Here is a 16,486-nt window from a genome sequence, read left to right as displayed (position 1 = left end):
AAGGAACCTTGCCTGTGCAGTCTGTACTTAGAGGCACATCACAGGAACTCAACTGTGTTTTCTCACCTTTCACCTGCTGCTGAGTCAGGCCGCTGCGGTGTTCAGCGAAGCTCTCCTGGGTCAAAACTGCCACGGAGCTCATTGTCGACTTCCCACCCACACACAATCCGGTTATGCCACTGGAAGACACAGAGGTGGCAGCACTATTACCAACACTACTCAAAATGCACAAAAGTCACTCCAGGAAGACAAAGTATGTGTTACTGAGCACTTTTTCAGTCAGCTTTTTGAAAAGCACCTTCAGTGCCAGGTCAGCTCTTGCTGAACCAGAAAGGAATTCAGGGGGAATATTTCCTCACAGCACAGTGGTCGCCATACCAGAGCTCCTCATTAAGCTCTTCATTAAGCAGGTAGAGGATGTGTAACCTAAGAAGGTCACTGAAAAGGGGGACATCAGAAGTTGTTAAAGCATACTTTAATTAATCTATCAATTATTAATGGTGTGCAATTTTTAAATTACTATCCCAAGGTCTGGATAGTCAGTTCAAGACCGTTGTGCAACCCTGGGGAGAAAACAAAAAGGGCCTAGGATGCTACCTCTTCCTGAAAAAGACTTATTTAGGTGCATGAACTCCTGCTACTTAGGGATACACTCAGAAGCCACTCTGATAAGCAAGCTCAGCAACAGCAAGATCTTTGGCTCGCCAAAATAAGAACTTACCAGCTAAATGGTCAGTAGCCAGAGAGTCCGTCCTGTAAGCTGCCCGTTTGTCAGCCTGCCAGCTTTTGCTTTATAGAGAAAAAAAAAAAAAAAATTTATGTGACTGCTCCAAGACAACAGGAAAACATGACACCCCCATTACTATAACTTTCAAAAGAGCACCGCCTGTACTCTGTTTCAAACTTGCACCCTATCCAAAATGTTCTCATATTGAGTCACATCTCACCATACTTCACCTGTCATGTTTTACTGGAGCTACACCACTATCTACTTAAACCTCACAGCAGGAAGCTTGGGTAGCTACTGTTTCATCACAATGGCTACAAGAGCAACCATCCAATATCAGGCAAAAATACAGTCTATTAGTTAACAGATGTGCAAGATAGACATGAAATTTCAGGGTTGCAAACAAGAGCATCAACATCTAGTCAGAGGAGACTAACAAGCTGAAAACCTGCCAACAACACTGCCATCAGTCAGATGTTAGGAATGTAGTTTAGTGGAGCTTGGGTGAATCAACATAGATGTCCTCACAAACTAGGGCAAACACTCAGGGCTACCCATACACAGCTGGTAGCCAGTCCACCTTTTCATTTTTCATTGCAATAAGATCATGCACCAGGCACTGAACTCTGTCTCCAGGCCTAAGTCTGCAAGTTGGAAGAACAAAACCCATGCAGGTTTATGTAGATTATTTTACATGCATACACAAGATGGAACAGGAAAAAATATTCACTCTTGTTGGGAGCTATCCATCTCCTGTATCTGGATCTGCAGATTTACTGAAAAAGCGTTTAGGAATATAAGTACAAACGTAAAAGCCAGTAGAGCACACAACCTGCCAGATGTACAACAGCTACCCACACCTGGAGTTCCCCCCACTGTTTTTGCGTGCTCTTGCAGTGCTTGCACTCTCCTAAAATCCAGTGCCCCTGACTGCTTCATGGTGGGAAAGGTCCCTCTCCCACAACAGCCCTGGAGTGTTACTTGGACCTTCTTCTGAACAGCAAACTTTTCAGTAAACTGACAGTTGCTCTTTCTGACCTCCCAATGTTCCAGAAGAGACTCCCAAAAACACAGTGTTGCTCGTGGTGTCTCACATTGTGCTTACGTTGCAACACAGTAAGGGAAGGTGACAGTGGCAGAAGGAGGGAGGCAGGTGGAGAGCAGCAACACAACAGGGCCACATAGGCCTGATGTGCACCTCAGTGGAGGCTGCAGTGTTTTCCCCTACTTCAACACACCTCTTACCAGGCACAAGGCAACACCACCTGCACCATCAATAGAGCTAATGTTGCAATTAATTCTGTGATGATCCGCTACTATGAGGTGGCAGCTAGGCTGCGGAGGCTCTGCAAGGCATTTGCTAGTATACATGGCTCATCTTGCACGTGCTCTGCTCCTTAAAGGAGAGTAAGGGCGAGAAGTCAGTGAACGACACCCAATATAGCGCCTGCCTGAGAGCCACAACCTCAAAGCACAGCTGCTGGTTTCACTGCGTCCACACCTGCTGCAGAGATCTTTCTTGGAGCCTCCACCTCAGAGAACAGCAAGACATTCAAAGAAATCTAAGGCTAGCGTTTATCTGTATGAATTTCTGCTTTGTCACCCATACAGAAAGCTAAGAACAAATGCTCTTGTCTCCACTAACCCCAAACATCTGGTACATTGCAGGCCTCAGGGATTTTTCTATGGCCAAAATTGGAGGCGGCCACCAGAATGGTATTTTAAATGTAACAGCAAAACCAGCAGCTCAGGCATTGCATTTGGAGCCTACACCTCCCTGAATTCCCACTTTAGGTTTTGAAACTAAGGTTACAGCTACATCATGCTAACGTGTGGCTGAGTGGGTCGACAGGTTTTAAACTGCCTAGTTTATACACTGTCTGTAGCGCTGGCTTTGTGCACCAAAAGAAGTTTCAGAAGTCTAGAGCGCTCTTAAAATAAAGAGAACAAAATCATCCTAAAAATAACCTCCAGCAAGGGCCAGACCTAACCACACAGGAAACATTTGTATGAAAAGAAACAAAAGCAAAGTCATGAGTTACACTGCCAATACAATCAGTACATGCGAACAGAAATATCAGTTACACATTATTTAAAACTATATTTAATAAAAATATTAGCATTTTATTAATCGAGATAGCAACACAGCAACAGGGCTGAGCTGGTTGTGGCAGCTACTGTCCTGTCAGATATTCACGCAGGGCAGGATGATCTCTTGGTAGATGAGTGGTCATGCATGGAAACACTTGCTTTCTGAAAACTGACTGAAAACCCAACACCAGAGGCCCAGGCCCCTTGCTTTGGGGGGGAATCATACAGGAGGACAGCTGCTGTGCAGCAGAACTGAGTTTTTCCTGAAGCAGCGCATCTGAGAGCGCAGCACAACCGGTGCTTTAGATGCGGCCAGGCTTACCCCTGACTTCTCCCCTGTGTTTACTCTTCCACTAACGCTGTGACGTTAATACCTTCCCCCATCACTGCTTGCCCTGGGACAGGAGGTGTTCTGTGCCTGCTCGGCCACTCGCCACACTCGCCGCTCATCCAACGACAGCGGTCACCCGGGCGCCGCTTCTGGCTGGGGCCGCGCTTCCACAGCCGCGCACCAAGAGGGGCAGTCGGTCTCGGGGAGCGCCGCCACCGCGCCGGCCTTCCCTGGGACAAGGGCAGGGGCCGGGCCAGGTCGCAGAGGCGGCCCTCTGCTTCCGTGCCAGGCCACAGCGAGGCGGGGGTGCCGCCGGGCCCCGCGGTCCAGGCCGGGCTGGGGCGGACGCCGCCGCCAGCGCCACCTCAGCACTGCCGGCACCGGGGGCGGGGCGGCGCGGCGGGGCGGGGCGGCGCCCTTAAAGGGCCCGGCCGGGCCCCGCTGTCACCCGCGCCCCCAGTGCGGGGCTGAGCTGGAGGGGGGAGCGGGGGCGCGCCCCAACGCACCGCCCGTGCGAGAACGAGGCCGGGAGCACGGCGGGGGCCGGGAGCGGCCGTCCCAGGCGAGCGGGGGAAAGGTGCTCCTGCGGGGTGGGGGGCTGGTGACAGCCCCCAAGCGCGGCTCCGCGGCCGCTGAAAGCTGCCGGTGGCGGGCACGGCCTACCCCAAGCCCGGTGTTATCACCTTCCTGGCGCCCGCTCGCTCCCGCCGGCGGCCCAGGGAGCGAGGCCGGAGCGCTTGCCCCTCTAGTCACGACAGAAGCGGAGCCGCTCGGCCCCCGCGACCCGGGGGGGGAGGCTGCCTGCTGCCGGCGCTCCGCGAGCCGATCCGTAGCTGGACGAACGCCCGACACCGACCGTTTGGGCTCGTACCAGGCTCAAACCCTCCGACCGCCGGGGACGACGTGCAGCCGCCCCGACCGCGCCGCTTCCCCATCTCCTCCCGGCGAGAGGGTCCACACCGCGCCCCGGACCGGGCCGCCCCCTCCCAACGCACCCGCGGGGCCCAGCGTCCCCATCAGCCCGGCTCCGGGACGGCGCCGGCGCTACCCGCCAGCTGCTGCCGGCCGGCCCAGCCGCGCCTCCCCCTTCCTCCCCCCACCGCCGGCTGCCCCGAGCGCCCCCTTCCCCGGGCCGCCCCGGCGGACTTCGCCCGCCCCGGCCGGCGGGAAGTTGGCCCGGAGTTTCCCGGCGGCGGCGACCCGTCGGTGCCCGGGGAAGGAAGCGAGGCCGCACCGGGCCGCCCCCCCCCCCCCCCAGCCTCCACGTCGGCGCCGCGACCGCGCCGGAGGGGCCGCCCCCCGTCCCCCGTGACTCACTCCGACCGGTGCCCGCTCGCCCGCCCTGCTGGAGAACCGGAGCGCTCCTGGGAGAGCGGCGCGGTGCCCGCCCCGCCTCCTATATAGGCCGGGCCGCTGCCAATCCCCGGCCCGCACGTCAGCGGGACATGCCCCTTTCCGGCGGGGCCGGCCCGCCACGCGTGCCCCGTCGCCCGCCCCAGCGGAGCGGAGCAGCGGCCCGGCCTGGCAGCCTGCGGCTCTGCCGGCAGCCCCGCTCCCGGCCCGGCCAGCGGAGCCGGCGAGGGAGGAGAGTCGCGAGTGGCTTCCAACCGCGGTCAGTTCAGCTCCCCAGAGCAGACAATTACCGAGGCCGATTTCACACCGGGTCAGCGAGCTGGAGCTCCAGCTCACCCATCAGTCTGAAAAGCACGGCTGGCACTGGAGAGCTGCAAACACCTGGGGCTTCTGCCCCGTCCCACGAGTGGCGAGGGACGCTGTGCCTCCTCCTCCTGGGCAGCCTGTGCCCAAAGCAGCAGCTACACACTGCCGACGGTACAGACAGGAGAAGAGGGCAGGGCAAGGGACGAGCAAGATTAAAAAAAAAATTACCCCCCTCCCCCAAAAGAGCGCCTCTCCCAAATTAGAGCTTGGAATCAGGAATAGGGAAGAGGGAAGGAGGGGAAAGGCAAGCCAGCAAGCACAATACCCTCCTTTCCTGCAGAGAGGATGTTTATTAAAGTTTGTGCAATATAAATGTTTTTAATTATTAGCCCTGCACCCTCAGGGAACTGAGGAAGAGAGAGTCACATCAGTGTAAAAATACATGGAATCTGAACTGATTTTTACATTAGCTCTGTCTCTGCCCATTTTCCTACACAGGATTAATTTTCCTCATCATTCATAAACTTGCACTTAGTGACTGGTTTTCTCATTCACACCTTGTGCTCTCCCAGACCCTGACAAACTAAATGCAAGAACCTGCTTTGTGGAGCTCTGACTGCAGAATGTGAGATCTTTGGAGTAACTGCTTTTGATTACATGCAGTAATTTTTATAGATATTTATGTGCTATATTTATGGAAACATGGATGGTATTTTGTCTTAAGTAAAATTATGATTACTTATTATTATTGAACGAGAGTAGGAGATTTCTCCAGTTTCCCTTTCCTGCAGCTGGGAGGACATCATTAAAGCACTTGAACTTTTTATTTATGGTGATAAATTGTTTATGTCAAAAATACACTTGTGGGTGAAATCAGGAAGTATGTTAAAGGGAGAAGGAGAACAGTCGTCAAGAGTTGACACCCTGCCCAGGCAACCACGATGATCCATCTCCCCCCCGGCCTCTGCTCAAAAAGTCTGTCAGTCTCTGTGAGGATGCAGGGATACCGCTCCAAGCATGGGACTGCCGCACAGAAAGGCAGCAACCGCTGCTGCCACGTCATATGCACTCCAAGAGCTGGCTTGGGCTCCTCCGACAAAAAACATCTTGGCTGTGGATGCCAGCAGCACCCCGTCAGACACATGAGCAGGCTGGTGCCTACTGAGAGAGAGGTGGTCGTGCAAAGGCAGAGCTTCGGGGACCTGGGCAAACCACAGCACCTCCAGACTTTGGACACTTCTGCTTCCAGGCAGAATCTGAGAGTGCGGGGGGGCTGTAATTTAGGAGCTGGAGCCTAACGCTCTGAACCTCACTCAAGGTGCACAATGCTTTTCTGGTGCTTTCATTCCCTCATGTTTATCTCCCGAGCGCAAAGCAAGCAGCCTCCTTTCAACAATCTTAACTTTGTTGCATCCAATTAACTCTGACATGGCTAAGTACTGCAATCGCCTGTGCCGGGGGACCAGAGGAGCATCACAACCCCCAGACTAGAGCATATTACTGAAACAGCAACATCCTTCTCCCTCAACTCTATCTCATTATCTGGTTCAGCAGGGACCCTCTGTGGGGATGTGCCACCTTGTGCCTATGGGACAACTGTACGTCCCTCTCCTGCTCTGTCTATGTAATGTTGCTGCAGCCACTGGGCTTGCCAGGACATTATGGATTTCTGGCTCTTATCACAGCTTCCTCTCCGGGACTGCTTAAGAGGGAATCTTCCCCACCTGTTTCTGTAGCTCTTCCTTTACTTGCAGCTGCAAGTGGTGGGAGAGAAGCCTGCCAGGCCCAGAAAGCACTGGAAGGCCTAAAGCATCTCACTGCATGCCATCCTCAAATAATGATTTCTGCTGAAGGAAACCTGTCACAGGCTGTATTCCTTAGAGGAGGATCTTCCATGGCGGAAGAGCTCACCTTTCCTCCCACATTCAGTAAGTACAGAAGTTCCCTGTGCATGGACAAAAGTACATTTAGAGGGTGCTAGGAGGCCTCTTTCAACTTGCTGTTCCTCCTGCCAGTACTACATCAATCATCTGCATCCCACCCTGTCCCTCTTCTTTAAGAGGACAATGGGGTACAGACAGAGGACAGAGAGGCCAGCTTGGTGCCTCTTCTGTCTGTTTGCCCACAAGTGCAATCTCACAAAAATAATAAAAAAAAAAAAGATACTTGTTATACAGGTGTGTGTAAAATGGCTCCTATATAAGCCAGGCATAGGAATTTTTGGTAGCTGAGGGGAAAGCAGACAGAAGAAGATACCCAACCTCTTGACAAACACTAACCTGCCCCTCTCCCTCTAGCATCCCATATTTTGGCAGCACTATGACAGACCCTGGTTTCATGACTTGCAGGAACAACCAAAAAGGAAGCCTCCCAAAAAGAGCACCAATGTGCAACAGAAAGGGTGAAGGATTGGGCAATACACAGTTTCCATGGCTTATCAAATTAGCAGCTCATATCACCAGTCTGAGGGAGGACACAGAAATGGGACCAGCAAAAATGCACACAGAGATAAAACACTGACAAGGTTTGGGATTTGGTTCTTTGGAACACATGTTCAGTGTGAAAGCAAAGGTTGAGGAGTTAAGAAGCTTTCCATAATCGCACCACCCCCTCTTGGGGAAGGGAGAGGAAACTTTCAGCTCCTTAAACCACTAGAGCAAAGACCACAAAAAGGTTGGTCTTTCCTGGCACATTCACCCTCAGCTGAGCTAGGATTTTACAAAGGATTTCTTCTAGCCTGTTCTTATTTTCTGTTGTTATAAGAGATCCCTATTTTTCCTGCCAGAAACTGCAAGCCTTATTTGGAAAGCAACCCAAGTATGCTCCAAAGAGTCTGTGTTGTGACTTTATTTCTTATTAAATATAACTCCAGATTTCTAAAACTCTACAAATAAGCACCCTTTTTGTACTCTGGGTGCTTACCCCACACACTGAAGTCGGAGAACACCACAAAAGAACTACCTCTCAAAGTATCCATTTCGGCACATCCTTCACCAGTGGCATGAAGAGAAAAGGGGCAGGGGAATACTTTGGATCACACTAGAAAAAGAAGTGGAAGAGGATTCAGGACGCAGGGCATTTGTATGCCAGAGAGTACTGGGGTTCTCAGCCAAAGCAAGATATGCCTTTTGGCTCTAAAGCTATCGCTATGGCTTGCCACAGGATCTTCCATCAGAGTGTTTTTATTTCTACAGGAAAACCTCTATTAGATTGAAGTTAAGGGTCAGATTATATAGATCCTTCTGCTAAGAGAATGAAAGAAGTTTCATCATAAATAAATGACTGAACTTGAGTCCACATTGCTTATATCTCAGTGACTTTGAGACCAGATTTTCCTTATTTGCCAGGAGGAAGGAAAAGGCACTTCTATCCCCTGTTCACACATCAGTACTAGGAAGAAATGATTCTGTAGGCTAAATTCTGCCCCTCAGCTGTACTTAACACAACCCCACCATCTTCAGAGGCCCACTGTAAATACCCAAGTAGAGAAGTGCTGGTAGAAAGAGAAAAGCCCATCCGAGCCTATACACTAATCCCAACTACCTCCAACCATTTAGTCATCTTGTGAAGAAGGGAAGGAGGTGGAAGGCAGATGAGTGACTGCATGCATTTATCTCACACGGGACCTAGGTGGTATAAATAAGGAGTCCCAGAGGAGTGCAATGCCACTTGCCTTTCTCCTGATAAACCTACATTGTTTATTGCAATTCTCTTGCACAGGCAGAAAAGCTGACCAGACACTGAAGGAAGGTGACTAACATCAGCAGGCCTCTCAGGCCAAAATAGTTGTTTAAAAGACCTATTTATTTCCTGGGCACCCTGACAGTAAGGTTATGCAACCATCAGCTAGCAAAAAAATATATATACACTGCCCTTCCTAGACTATCACAAGGTGCTCTATAAAAAGGGGCAAGCAGAATAGGTAGGAAGAACAGGAGCACCTTACTGGTGGGGACAGAGTTCTAGTGTGAACAAGTAACTTCAAGCCCTCTGCCTGTAGAGAGAGGAAAAGCTGCTAATTTAGGGGTAGATATGCATGTTTTACATGGGGACACTGTGAGAAAACTAGATTTAGTGGTTAATGCAGACAAGCCAGTCAAGAGACCTGAGCTCTACTCTTAGTTTTGCTGATGATTTGGTGAATTGACCAGTAAAAAGTCTCTAGGTTGCCCTGGCTGTGCACACACAGCACTCTTGATTTACTCTGTGGACTCATTATTTCATTTCAGGTTGTTCAGAATGCTGTGATCCTTAGATGCCAGGTGCTATGACAAAACAAATGCCATTTCAGAGATGAGGAAGAAAGTCAATGAACAGTTTAATAAAATCAATCCAAAAGTAAAAGGATGCCACAGAGGACAGGTCTGAGTCCATCCTTCCACTTACACTGGAAAAAAAAAATATCTGATTATTTAACACAAACTTGGCTTTCAGGAGAAGTTAGGATTTCAAATAACCAAGATAAAATGGAATAAGATGAAATCGGAAGTAATACATTCAGACCAAGAATGACTGAGATGAATTTCCCACCTGTATTTCAGACATGGTTATAGGCAAATTTAGGAATTGGAAAGGTTGTCAAAGTAAAAGCAAATTTCAGGTTCTTGGCCTTGGGGAGCCAATAAGCACTTTGAAGAGGAATACTTTTTAAACTTGAGGGACAAAGTGAAATAAAGTATCTTCCTGTCTTGCTTTACAGTTTCACAGTAAATTAAAACACTGACTTGACTCAAGCATGGGAAAAGCTATTTGGAAAACAATGATTCCTGATACATTACCTGGAAAGTGGCAATAGTACAGAGTAGTAAGAGCGAAAGAAATCACAGAAACTCAAAACATCTGACAACAGACTGGAGGTTCGAGTCTCTGGGGTCTCTACTCCAACCTGCTGCTCAAAGCAGGGTCAGACCAGGGCATTCCAGACTATCTTCAGTCAGATCTTGAAAACCTTCAAAGCTGCACAAACTTTCTAGGCAACCTATTCCAATACCTGACTATCCAAACAGTGAGAAGGGTTTCTTACTTGCAGTCAGAACCTTTAATTTCAATTTTGGCTCTTCATGCTGTTCTGAACTTGCTTTTTAATTTAAATTACCAAGACACTGTGTGCTCCTCAGACACAGGTGCTTTCAGAGCGGTACTGCAGCCCTGGTCTCTGTTCAACCTGCACTGCAGAAGAAGAAAAAAAAAATCCTCCTCAAATATTAGCTGAGAGCTACTTCCCAAAGTCTGCTCGGATACTTGCAGCTAAATATCAGTTACCCAGGAAGTAAGGATTGTGGAAATACTGCAGAACCAAGCACACACTATTTCCTTTCTATTCTTCAAAAGGAAACTTTCACTTCAGTCTCATTTGGCTACTGGGTTAGATTTCTTTTGTTTACCTTTTCAGTCCCTCTTGTTCCCTCTCCCTTGGCAATTGCCATATAAAATGAACACGTGGCAACTTTTTTTTTTCTTCCACATTGAAGAGATGTTACCAGAACCTCTCATGCACTACATATCACGTAGCTTGGAAAGGCAAGGGAATTGCAAGCCCTGAACTTACCGTTTTTCACATTAATCATCATATATTCAGAAAATTCAGAGCTGATCATGTCCCTTAGCTTGAACATGTCACCATGCTCCTTAAGACTCTTACAGGTATTCTTAGGCTGGTGTTTTGCAGGGCAGAATTTAAAGACCTGCTTGCAGCAGTTTACAAAGAAGACAAGCACTTCTGTTCACAGAGACTCAATTAGAGAAGTATACACAGCTAATGGAAAAAAAAAGTTAGGAAAAGTGGCAAACTAAATGCAACATCCCAAATACCATTTTTCAGGGGGAAAATTTGCAACTTAAGCATGGAAACTGTAATCACTTTTGTCTAGTTTTTTTTGGGTTTTTGTTTGTTTTTTTTAATCTTGCTTAGTTACTTTGGTTCTAGATACTGTACAGAAAAACCTAAGCAAGGTTGTTCATAGTTCCTTGAAAGATTTTAAAGATTCCTCAGTTACTAATGTTTATTGGATAATGAAGACTTAAGAGAAAACCAGAGCCTCATTTTTCTAAACTTTCTATGTGCTCTGGTATGTTTTCCTCCAAGTTCCAGTTCCCCAAGTCACATGGCTTCACAAGACTCTCCAATTTTGTAATTTTTTTTTTTTTGTTCTTTATTTCTATCTTTCAGTTACAATAAGCAGCTTGAAAATATGGCCCAGAGAAGTTAACATTGTGACAAACAAAGCCCCCAAAAGAATAAAATAATTAAACTTGCAGGGAGGCTAGCGTTTGGTTTGGAGAAGGAAGGAACAAAACTTGGGGGGGGGGGGGGAGGTGGAGGGGAGAGGGATCTTCAGTTTGGCAACAATTTCTTTGAAAAGGCATTAAAGTAAAAATGTGATTCCAACTGCCATTTTTTAAAAGCGATGATAGGACCTTCGCTATTTAAGCACAGCCTTCCCTTTGTCCTATTCATAGCACATGCAACAGGGGCTCAACATACCCACAGACAAGTACTAATTCCTAATCTCTACTAGGCCAAGCAAAAGGCTCTTCATGTGTTAGACAGAATTACATCATGGTAATCTAAACTGACAGTGAAAAAACCAGACAGTCTTCTCTTCCAAATCTGCAAGGCCACTCTAAGCCTGCTATGAAAGGAGAGAGAGATAGAGAGACCCCAGAGTAAAACTATTTCCACTAATTGTTACAAATTATATTATTTTATGCTTAAAGATTTTTTTCATAACTGAATGATTTCCACCAAGTTGCACCCTGCTCATCTTTGGGTTGAGCTAAAAGGGTAAACGTGCCATTTCAGGTACAAATTTTTTGCTTTGGTACCTCATGCTGTACAGTTCTCCTCCACCCACACACTGTCTTTTGGATTAACAGAGTACTGCCCTGAGCAATACAAGTCTTCAAATAAGACAGAGGGGGTCACGTTTCTTAAATTTTCAAGAATCTCTAAACTTCTCTAAATACTCACTGCTTGCTCTTATTTTTAGCCACAACTCTGCCTCAATTGGAGCCATCAACTCAGTATTTTAATTTCATGAAGCTATTGATAAGAGCAGGTGTAGAACTTTAAAATTTCATCAATGCTACTTAGCCAGCTCTACTTCTAAGCAACAGTCACATATCTACAACTTTCTATTCTCCAAAGTTTTCAAGGGTCCTTATAAGACCATCCACCTAAATCCCAGCGGGCTATACCAACTGCTGAAGTGTTCATTTTGAAAACAAAAGCATATGCAATAACAGGCCAACCACAGCATATTCCCACCCGTTCTCTCACCCTACCTGCTTTGTGAGTTGTTTTCTCAGCTTTCCTTTCAACAGCTCCAACACAGGTTTACATTCAGCTTTATCACTTGACCAGAGATAACAGCAAATTTACTTTCTACTGCACAATGGAAACAATTCGGGCCTGGTTTGCAAAGAGCAGAGCCCCACTCCCCTCTCTGGGAAGGGCAGGGGAGCTCAGACAGCCCACACCGCCTCCAGTGCCCGCAGACACATAAACACCCCCACTCCTCTCCCAAGGCTGCACCTGGGGCAAGCAGTGACAAGTCCATCTCAATCGCCCCTGGCCTCTCGCCCCACTGGGGCTTTCTCTGGCTTTGCCTCTGTCCCTGCCAGTGGGGTATTCTTCCTTCTATCAACTCTGACCCTTTCATAGAATCATAGAATGGTTCTCGGTTGAAAGAGACCTTAAAGATCATTGAGTTCCACGTGTTCCATGCCCTGGGCAGGGACACCTCCCACCAGGCCGCCTCCAGCCTGGCCTTGAACCCCTCCAGGGATGGGGCAGCCACAGCTTCTCTGGGCAACCTGGATCAGTGTCACAACACCCTCACTGTGAAGAATTTCTTCCTGATACCTAGCCTAAATCTACCCTCTTTCAGTTTAAAGCCATTACCCCTCTTCTGTCGCTCCCCTCCCTGATCAAGAGTCCTTCCACATCTCTCCTGTAGCCCCTTTAGGGACTGGAAGGGGCTCTAAGGTCTCCCCGGAGCCTTCTCTTCTTCAGGCTGAACAACTCCCAACTCTCTCAGCCTGTCTTCATAGGGGAGGTGCTCCAGCTCTGATCATCTTCGTGGCCCTCCAATGGACCAGTTCCAACAGGTCCATGTCCTTCCTGTGCTGAAGACTCCAGAGCTGGACACAGTACTCCAGGTGGGGTCTCACGAGAGCAGAGGGGTAGAATCCCTTCCCTCGCCCTGCTGGCCACACTTCTTTTGATGCAGCCCAGGATGCAGTTGGCTTTCTGGGCTGCCAGCGCACATAAAAAATACGGAAAGCTTCACGAATTTGCGTGTCATACTTGCGCAGCGGCCATGCTAACCTTCTCTGTACCATTCCAATTTTAGTATATGTGCTGCCAAAGCGAGCACGCTTTCTCTCTTCCTTTTTCCTAACTCGACCCATGTATCCATCCCAAGCCTGATGTCCCTGTTCCTGCCACACAGCCAGACCTAGGCTTTGTTTGTCACTCATCTTTGGCAAATATCCAGTTTATTTTGTGAAATATCCAGTTTAATTCTCAGTGCCAGAAACACACGCATAGACAGAAACGCAGTACCAGAAACAACAGGAAGAGAACCAGCAAGTGGTACTACTGCAGGTGGTACCACCCGAATTGAGCAACGGGCCTCAAAGTGATCAGTGTTCCTCTAAAAAAAGGCCTTAGCTGATTTTTTCAGACAACCCACTGCAAAACCTTTGAAATACCAGTTAACCAAAACTAGCAGGGTGGGGGAAAAGAGACAGGGGAGTGATACCTATGCTACATGCCAATACGCTAAACCAAGCCTGTCATTTGAATCATGCAAGGAGACTATTCCAGTTATCCAAACCTTGATGAAAAATATGCCAGAAGCTAGCTTTATGAAAGCTAGCTACACCTGTCCTATGATATTTACTGTGAGATATGACACTGGTAGCCTTCCTTTAAAACCAGAGTCCTGATATGTATGGGTCCTGATATGTATGGGTAACAGACAGCACTGTTACAGGCTTTGACAGAGACCCCCAACAAGCAATTACCAGCTTAATAGCACTGGGACAAGGCTGGGTCCTGCCACCTCCAAGCTGAATACTAATAGTCAAAACACAACAGGGTTCCAAGTCTTTCCTCCTTAAAATCCAGTTAGGATTTTAATGCACACAAGTTTCAATCGTCGTATCAACACTCACTTCCAGAAATTTTCAATTACAGATATTTCTTGTGCAGGTAAAAGGTACAGTGTACACACAAGTTATACATGTGGATGCTTTTAGCAGAATCACCCCGATTTATGACATATGTTCCTATGGCAGTCACTTGTGGAATTCGGTTTGTTGGGTTTAGGTTTGGTTGGTTTGTTTGGTGTTTGCTTTCTTTTCTTCCACTAATGCTAAATAAATTTATCAGAACCATTTGGGAATGGAACTTTCTCATAAGTGAAAAATCTTCAATAAAGATGACAAAACTGTTGCTGGAAAACAGTTCCAGATGCTGTGCTGCTGAGTGTAAGAGAATCTGGTACTACTTCCATTTTGCGTCAACAAGTAAATCCATTTTACTTTACAATTAAATTAAACAGTGTCATTTAAGGGAGGTTGCATGAATATTACTGTGCTATTCAATCCTCTAAAACCCAAAACTTTTCCTGTGAATCAACATTTCTTGCTGTCCTACAGCTACTGAATCAATCCCTTCCTTTCTTCCAGTGTTGTTTTTCCACTGAAGTTAAACTCATTATGATTTCCTCTAACCGAGCCCTTTGCGGTCCATTTTTTTTCGCAGGTTTCCCTCTGCTTTTTCTGCCAGCTGCTTTGCAAGTGCCTCTTTTGTGACTCTAGCGGGACATAACTCCTTGCTGCAACCCCTGCTCCTCACAAAAGAATGACATGCTTCTGTCGCTGCCTCAGCAACACACCGGCTCCAGCGGGACGAGCAGCTGTGGCCAAGGTCAGCCCTCTGCACCCGCGGGGCCACTGGACCCAGGCTGCCCCTTTGGCTCCGCTCAGGAGCCTGCTCCCGGCACCAGGGCCAGAGGGCTTTTCCCAAGTCCAACAATTTCCAAAATGCAAGTAAAGAGACTTCACTGAGGCAGGAGCATTGCTAGGACCATAAGTGTACAAGTCTTTCTCTCCCCTCTAAATACCACTACCATTTTTGCTTTATTTAGAGCAGTAAGCAGAAATACAACTGGCTTTGTTACATACACACATGTACATAAACGCATACCCCTGCCTTCTTTACAGAAGCTACATATTTATCCCTCCCCAAAGCACAGGAACATGCACAGACACAAAACAAAGGGACAGTGCACCGAGACTAAACCAAATGTGGTTGTTTTTCCAATCAGCTGAGGTCAAGAAATAAGTACTGCAAGGTATAAACATACCCAAGTTATTTACATGCTAACATATCTAGTAATAATTTGCAAAGACATCTTCAAAGCTTGGAAGATCTACCAGATGCAAGATTCAACAAAACTGAACCAGCTGTGAGAAACAAGTGATGTCGAGCAGCAAGTTCAAAGAGAAGCATCTCTATTATATGATAGCTCCTAGAAAGGACACTTGTATTTCTGAGAGACTGCTGGGAAAATACCAGAGCTTGTGTAGGCAGAAGCACCTAAGTGATAGAAAAAAAGAACAACTTGGGCTTTAACACACATAAGTTTCTATGAAACAAAATAAATCCAGAACACTCAGGACAGCCTGAATACCTTTCTACCTGACTACTTGGACTACCTTTCCTTGTTAGAATTAAAAACTTAAACACATAAATCTAGCAACCCAAAGCCTTCTATACACATAAAATATTCTAAATAAAAAAGCTTTTCCCCCTGCTTTGGCTAGAACTTTTCCTCCTTGTTCACTGATACATCTTTTTTCAACCTGACTCCCTGATTCTCTTCCACTGAAGTCATACCACAAGAACTATGGGGCAACATGAGTTCACAGAAGGAGGATGGGGAAAAAGGTCATTAGAATTATTAGGGATGCAGGACTTTTCCATTTAAGATGCTAATGTAAATCACAAGATTTTAATAGCAGATTTTTAGGACATAAACACACTTTTTTTTAAAAGCTAAGGGACAGCTAAATATAAAGCCACATGCTGAATTCTCTCAGGTATAATTCCACACCCACGATAAGCCTGTAACTCAAAATTATTCTTCTAAAACTAGGAATTTCTAAAATGAAGAGAGCTCTTGTAACAAGCCCTGAACTGGGGACACTAGATTCTTGCCTTAATTACCAGCCTAGCATGAGCACCCAGGGTCCAAAGACCAGCTCTAGGTGTCTCTTGAGCTCCTCCACAATCTGCGCCCCCCCCCCCCCCCAACAGGCCCTAATGACCAGGGCCTTCCCTTCCATTCCAAATGCAGTCTCACAGCCCACAGTAAACACCACAGCCTGCTGTTAACACAGCCTGCGCTGGAACAGCTTCTAGACCAAAGCCCCAGAAAAACCAATAAGCAAAACAAAAAACCACCAGCAAACCCCATCACACTACACAATACAGCCTAATGGTCTCTTCTTTCAAGGTTAGGGTAACTAGGAAGAGGAACAGAGGCTTAATCCTACAGCTGGGTTTTACTTTCCTATCTCTTCTTTATCTGTTTTCAGATTTTAATACAAATAACACCTACTCAATTCTTGCACAGACCCATGTTGCAAAAGTTTTACAGGCTCTG

The 16,486-nt window shown here is 47.3% G+C and overlaps 1 protein-coding gene and 1 non-coding gene across 4 annotated transcripts in view; both read right to left on the bottom strand.

Annotated features, from left to right (window-relative positions):
* Window positions 1-16,486, bottom strand: part of HDLBP (high density lipoprotein binding protein) — a 40,518-nt gene that overhangs the window by 21,078 nt on the left and 2,954 nt on the right. The window contains exons 1-3 of one of the 3 annotated variants that reach the window (XM_074154102.1): window positions 4,467-4,521; window positions 722-789; window positions 67-179 (exon numbers count right to left, since the gene is read on the bottom strand). In XM_074154102.1, the coding sequence (XP_074010203.1) occupies window positions 67-142 (76 nt within the window). In that variant the 5' untranslated portion in view covers window positions 143-179; window positions 722-789; window positions 4,467-4,521. Of the gene's footprint in view, window positions 1-66; window positions 180-721; window positions 790-4,466; window positions 4,522-16,486 lie in introns of those variants that run through there. The other 2 variants (XM_074154100.1, XM_074154103.1) reach the window with 2 other exon arrangements.
* Window positions 13,080-13,186, bottom strand: LOC141468947 (U6 spliceosomal RNA). The gene has a single exon (XR_012463397.1). It is a non-coding gene; the product is annotated as a U6 spliceosomal RNA (small nuclear RNA).

This window comes from Numenius arquata, chromosome 9 (genome assembly GCF_964106895.1).
Source record: "Numenius arquata chromosome 9, bNumArq3.hap1.1, whole genome shotgun sequence".
Lineage (NCBI taxonomy): Eukaryota > Metazoa > Chordata > Aves > Charadriiformes > Scolopacidae > Numenius > Numenius arquata.
The sequence above is the reverse complement of the archived record's forward strand: the minus strand, read 5'-3'. Positions and strand labels throughout refer to the sequence as shown.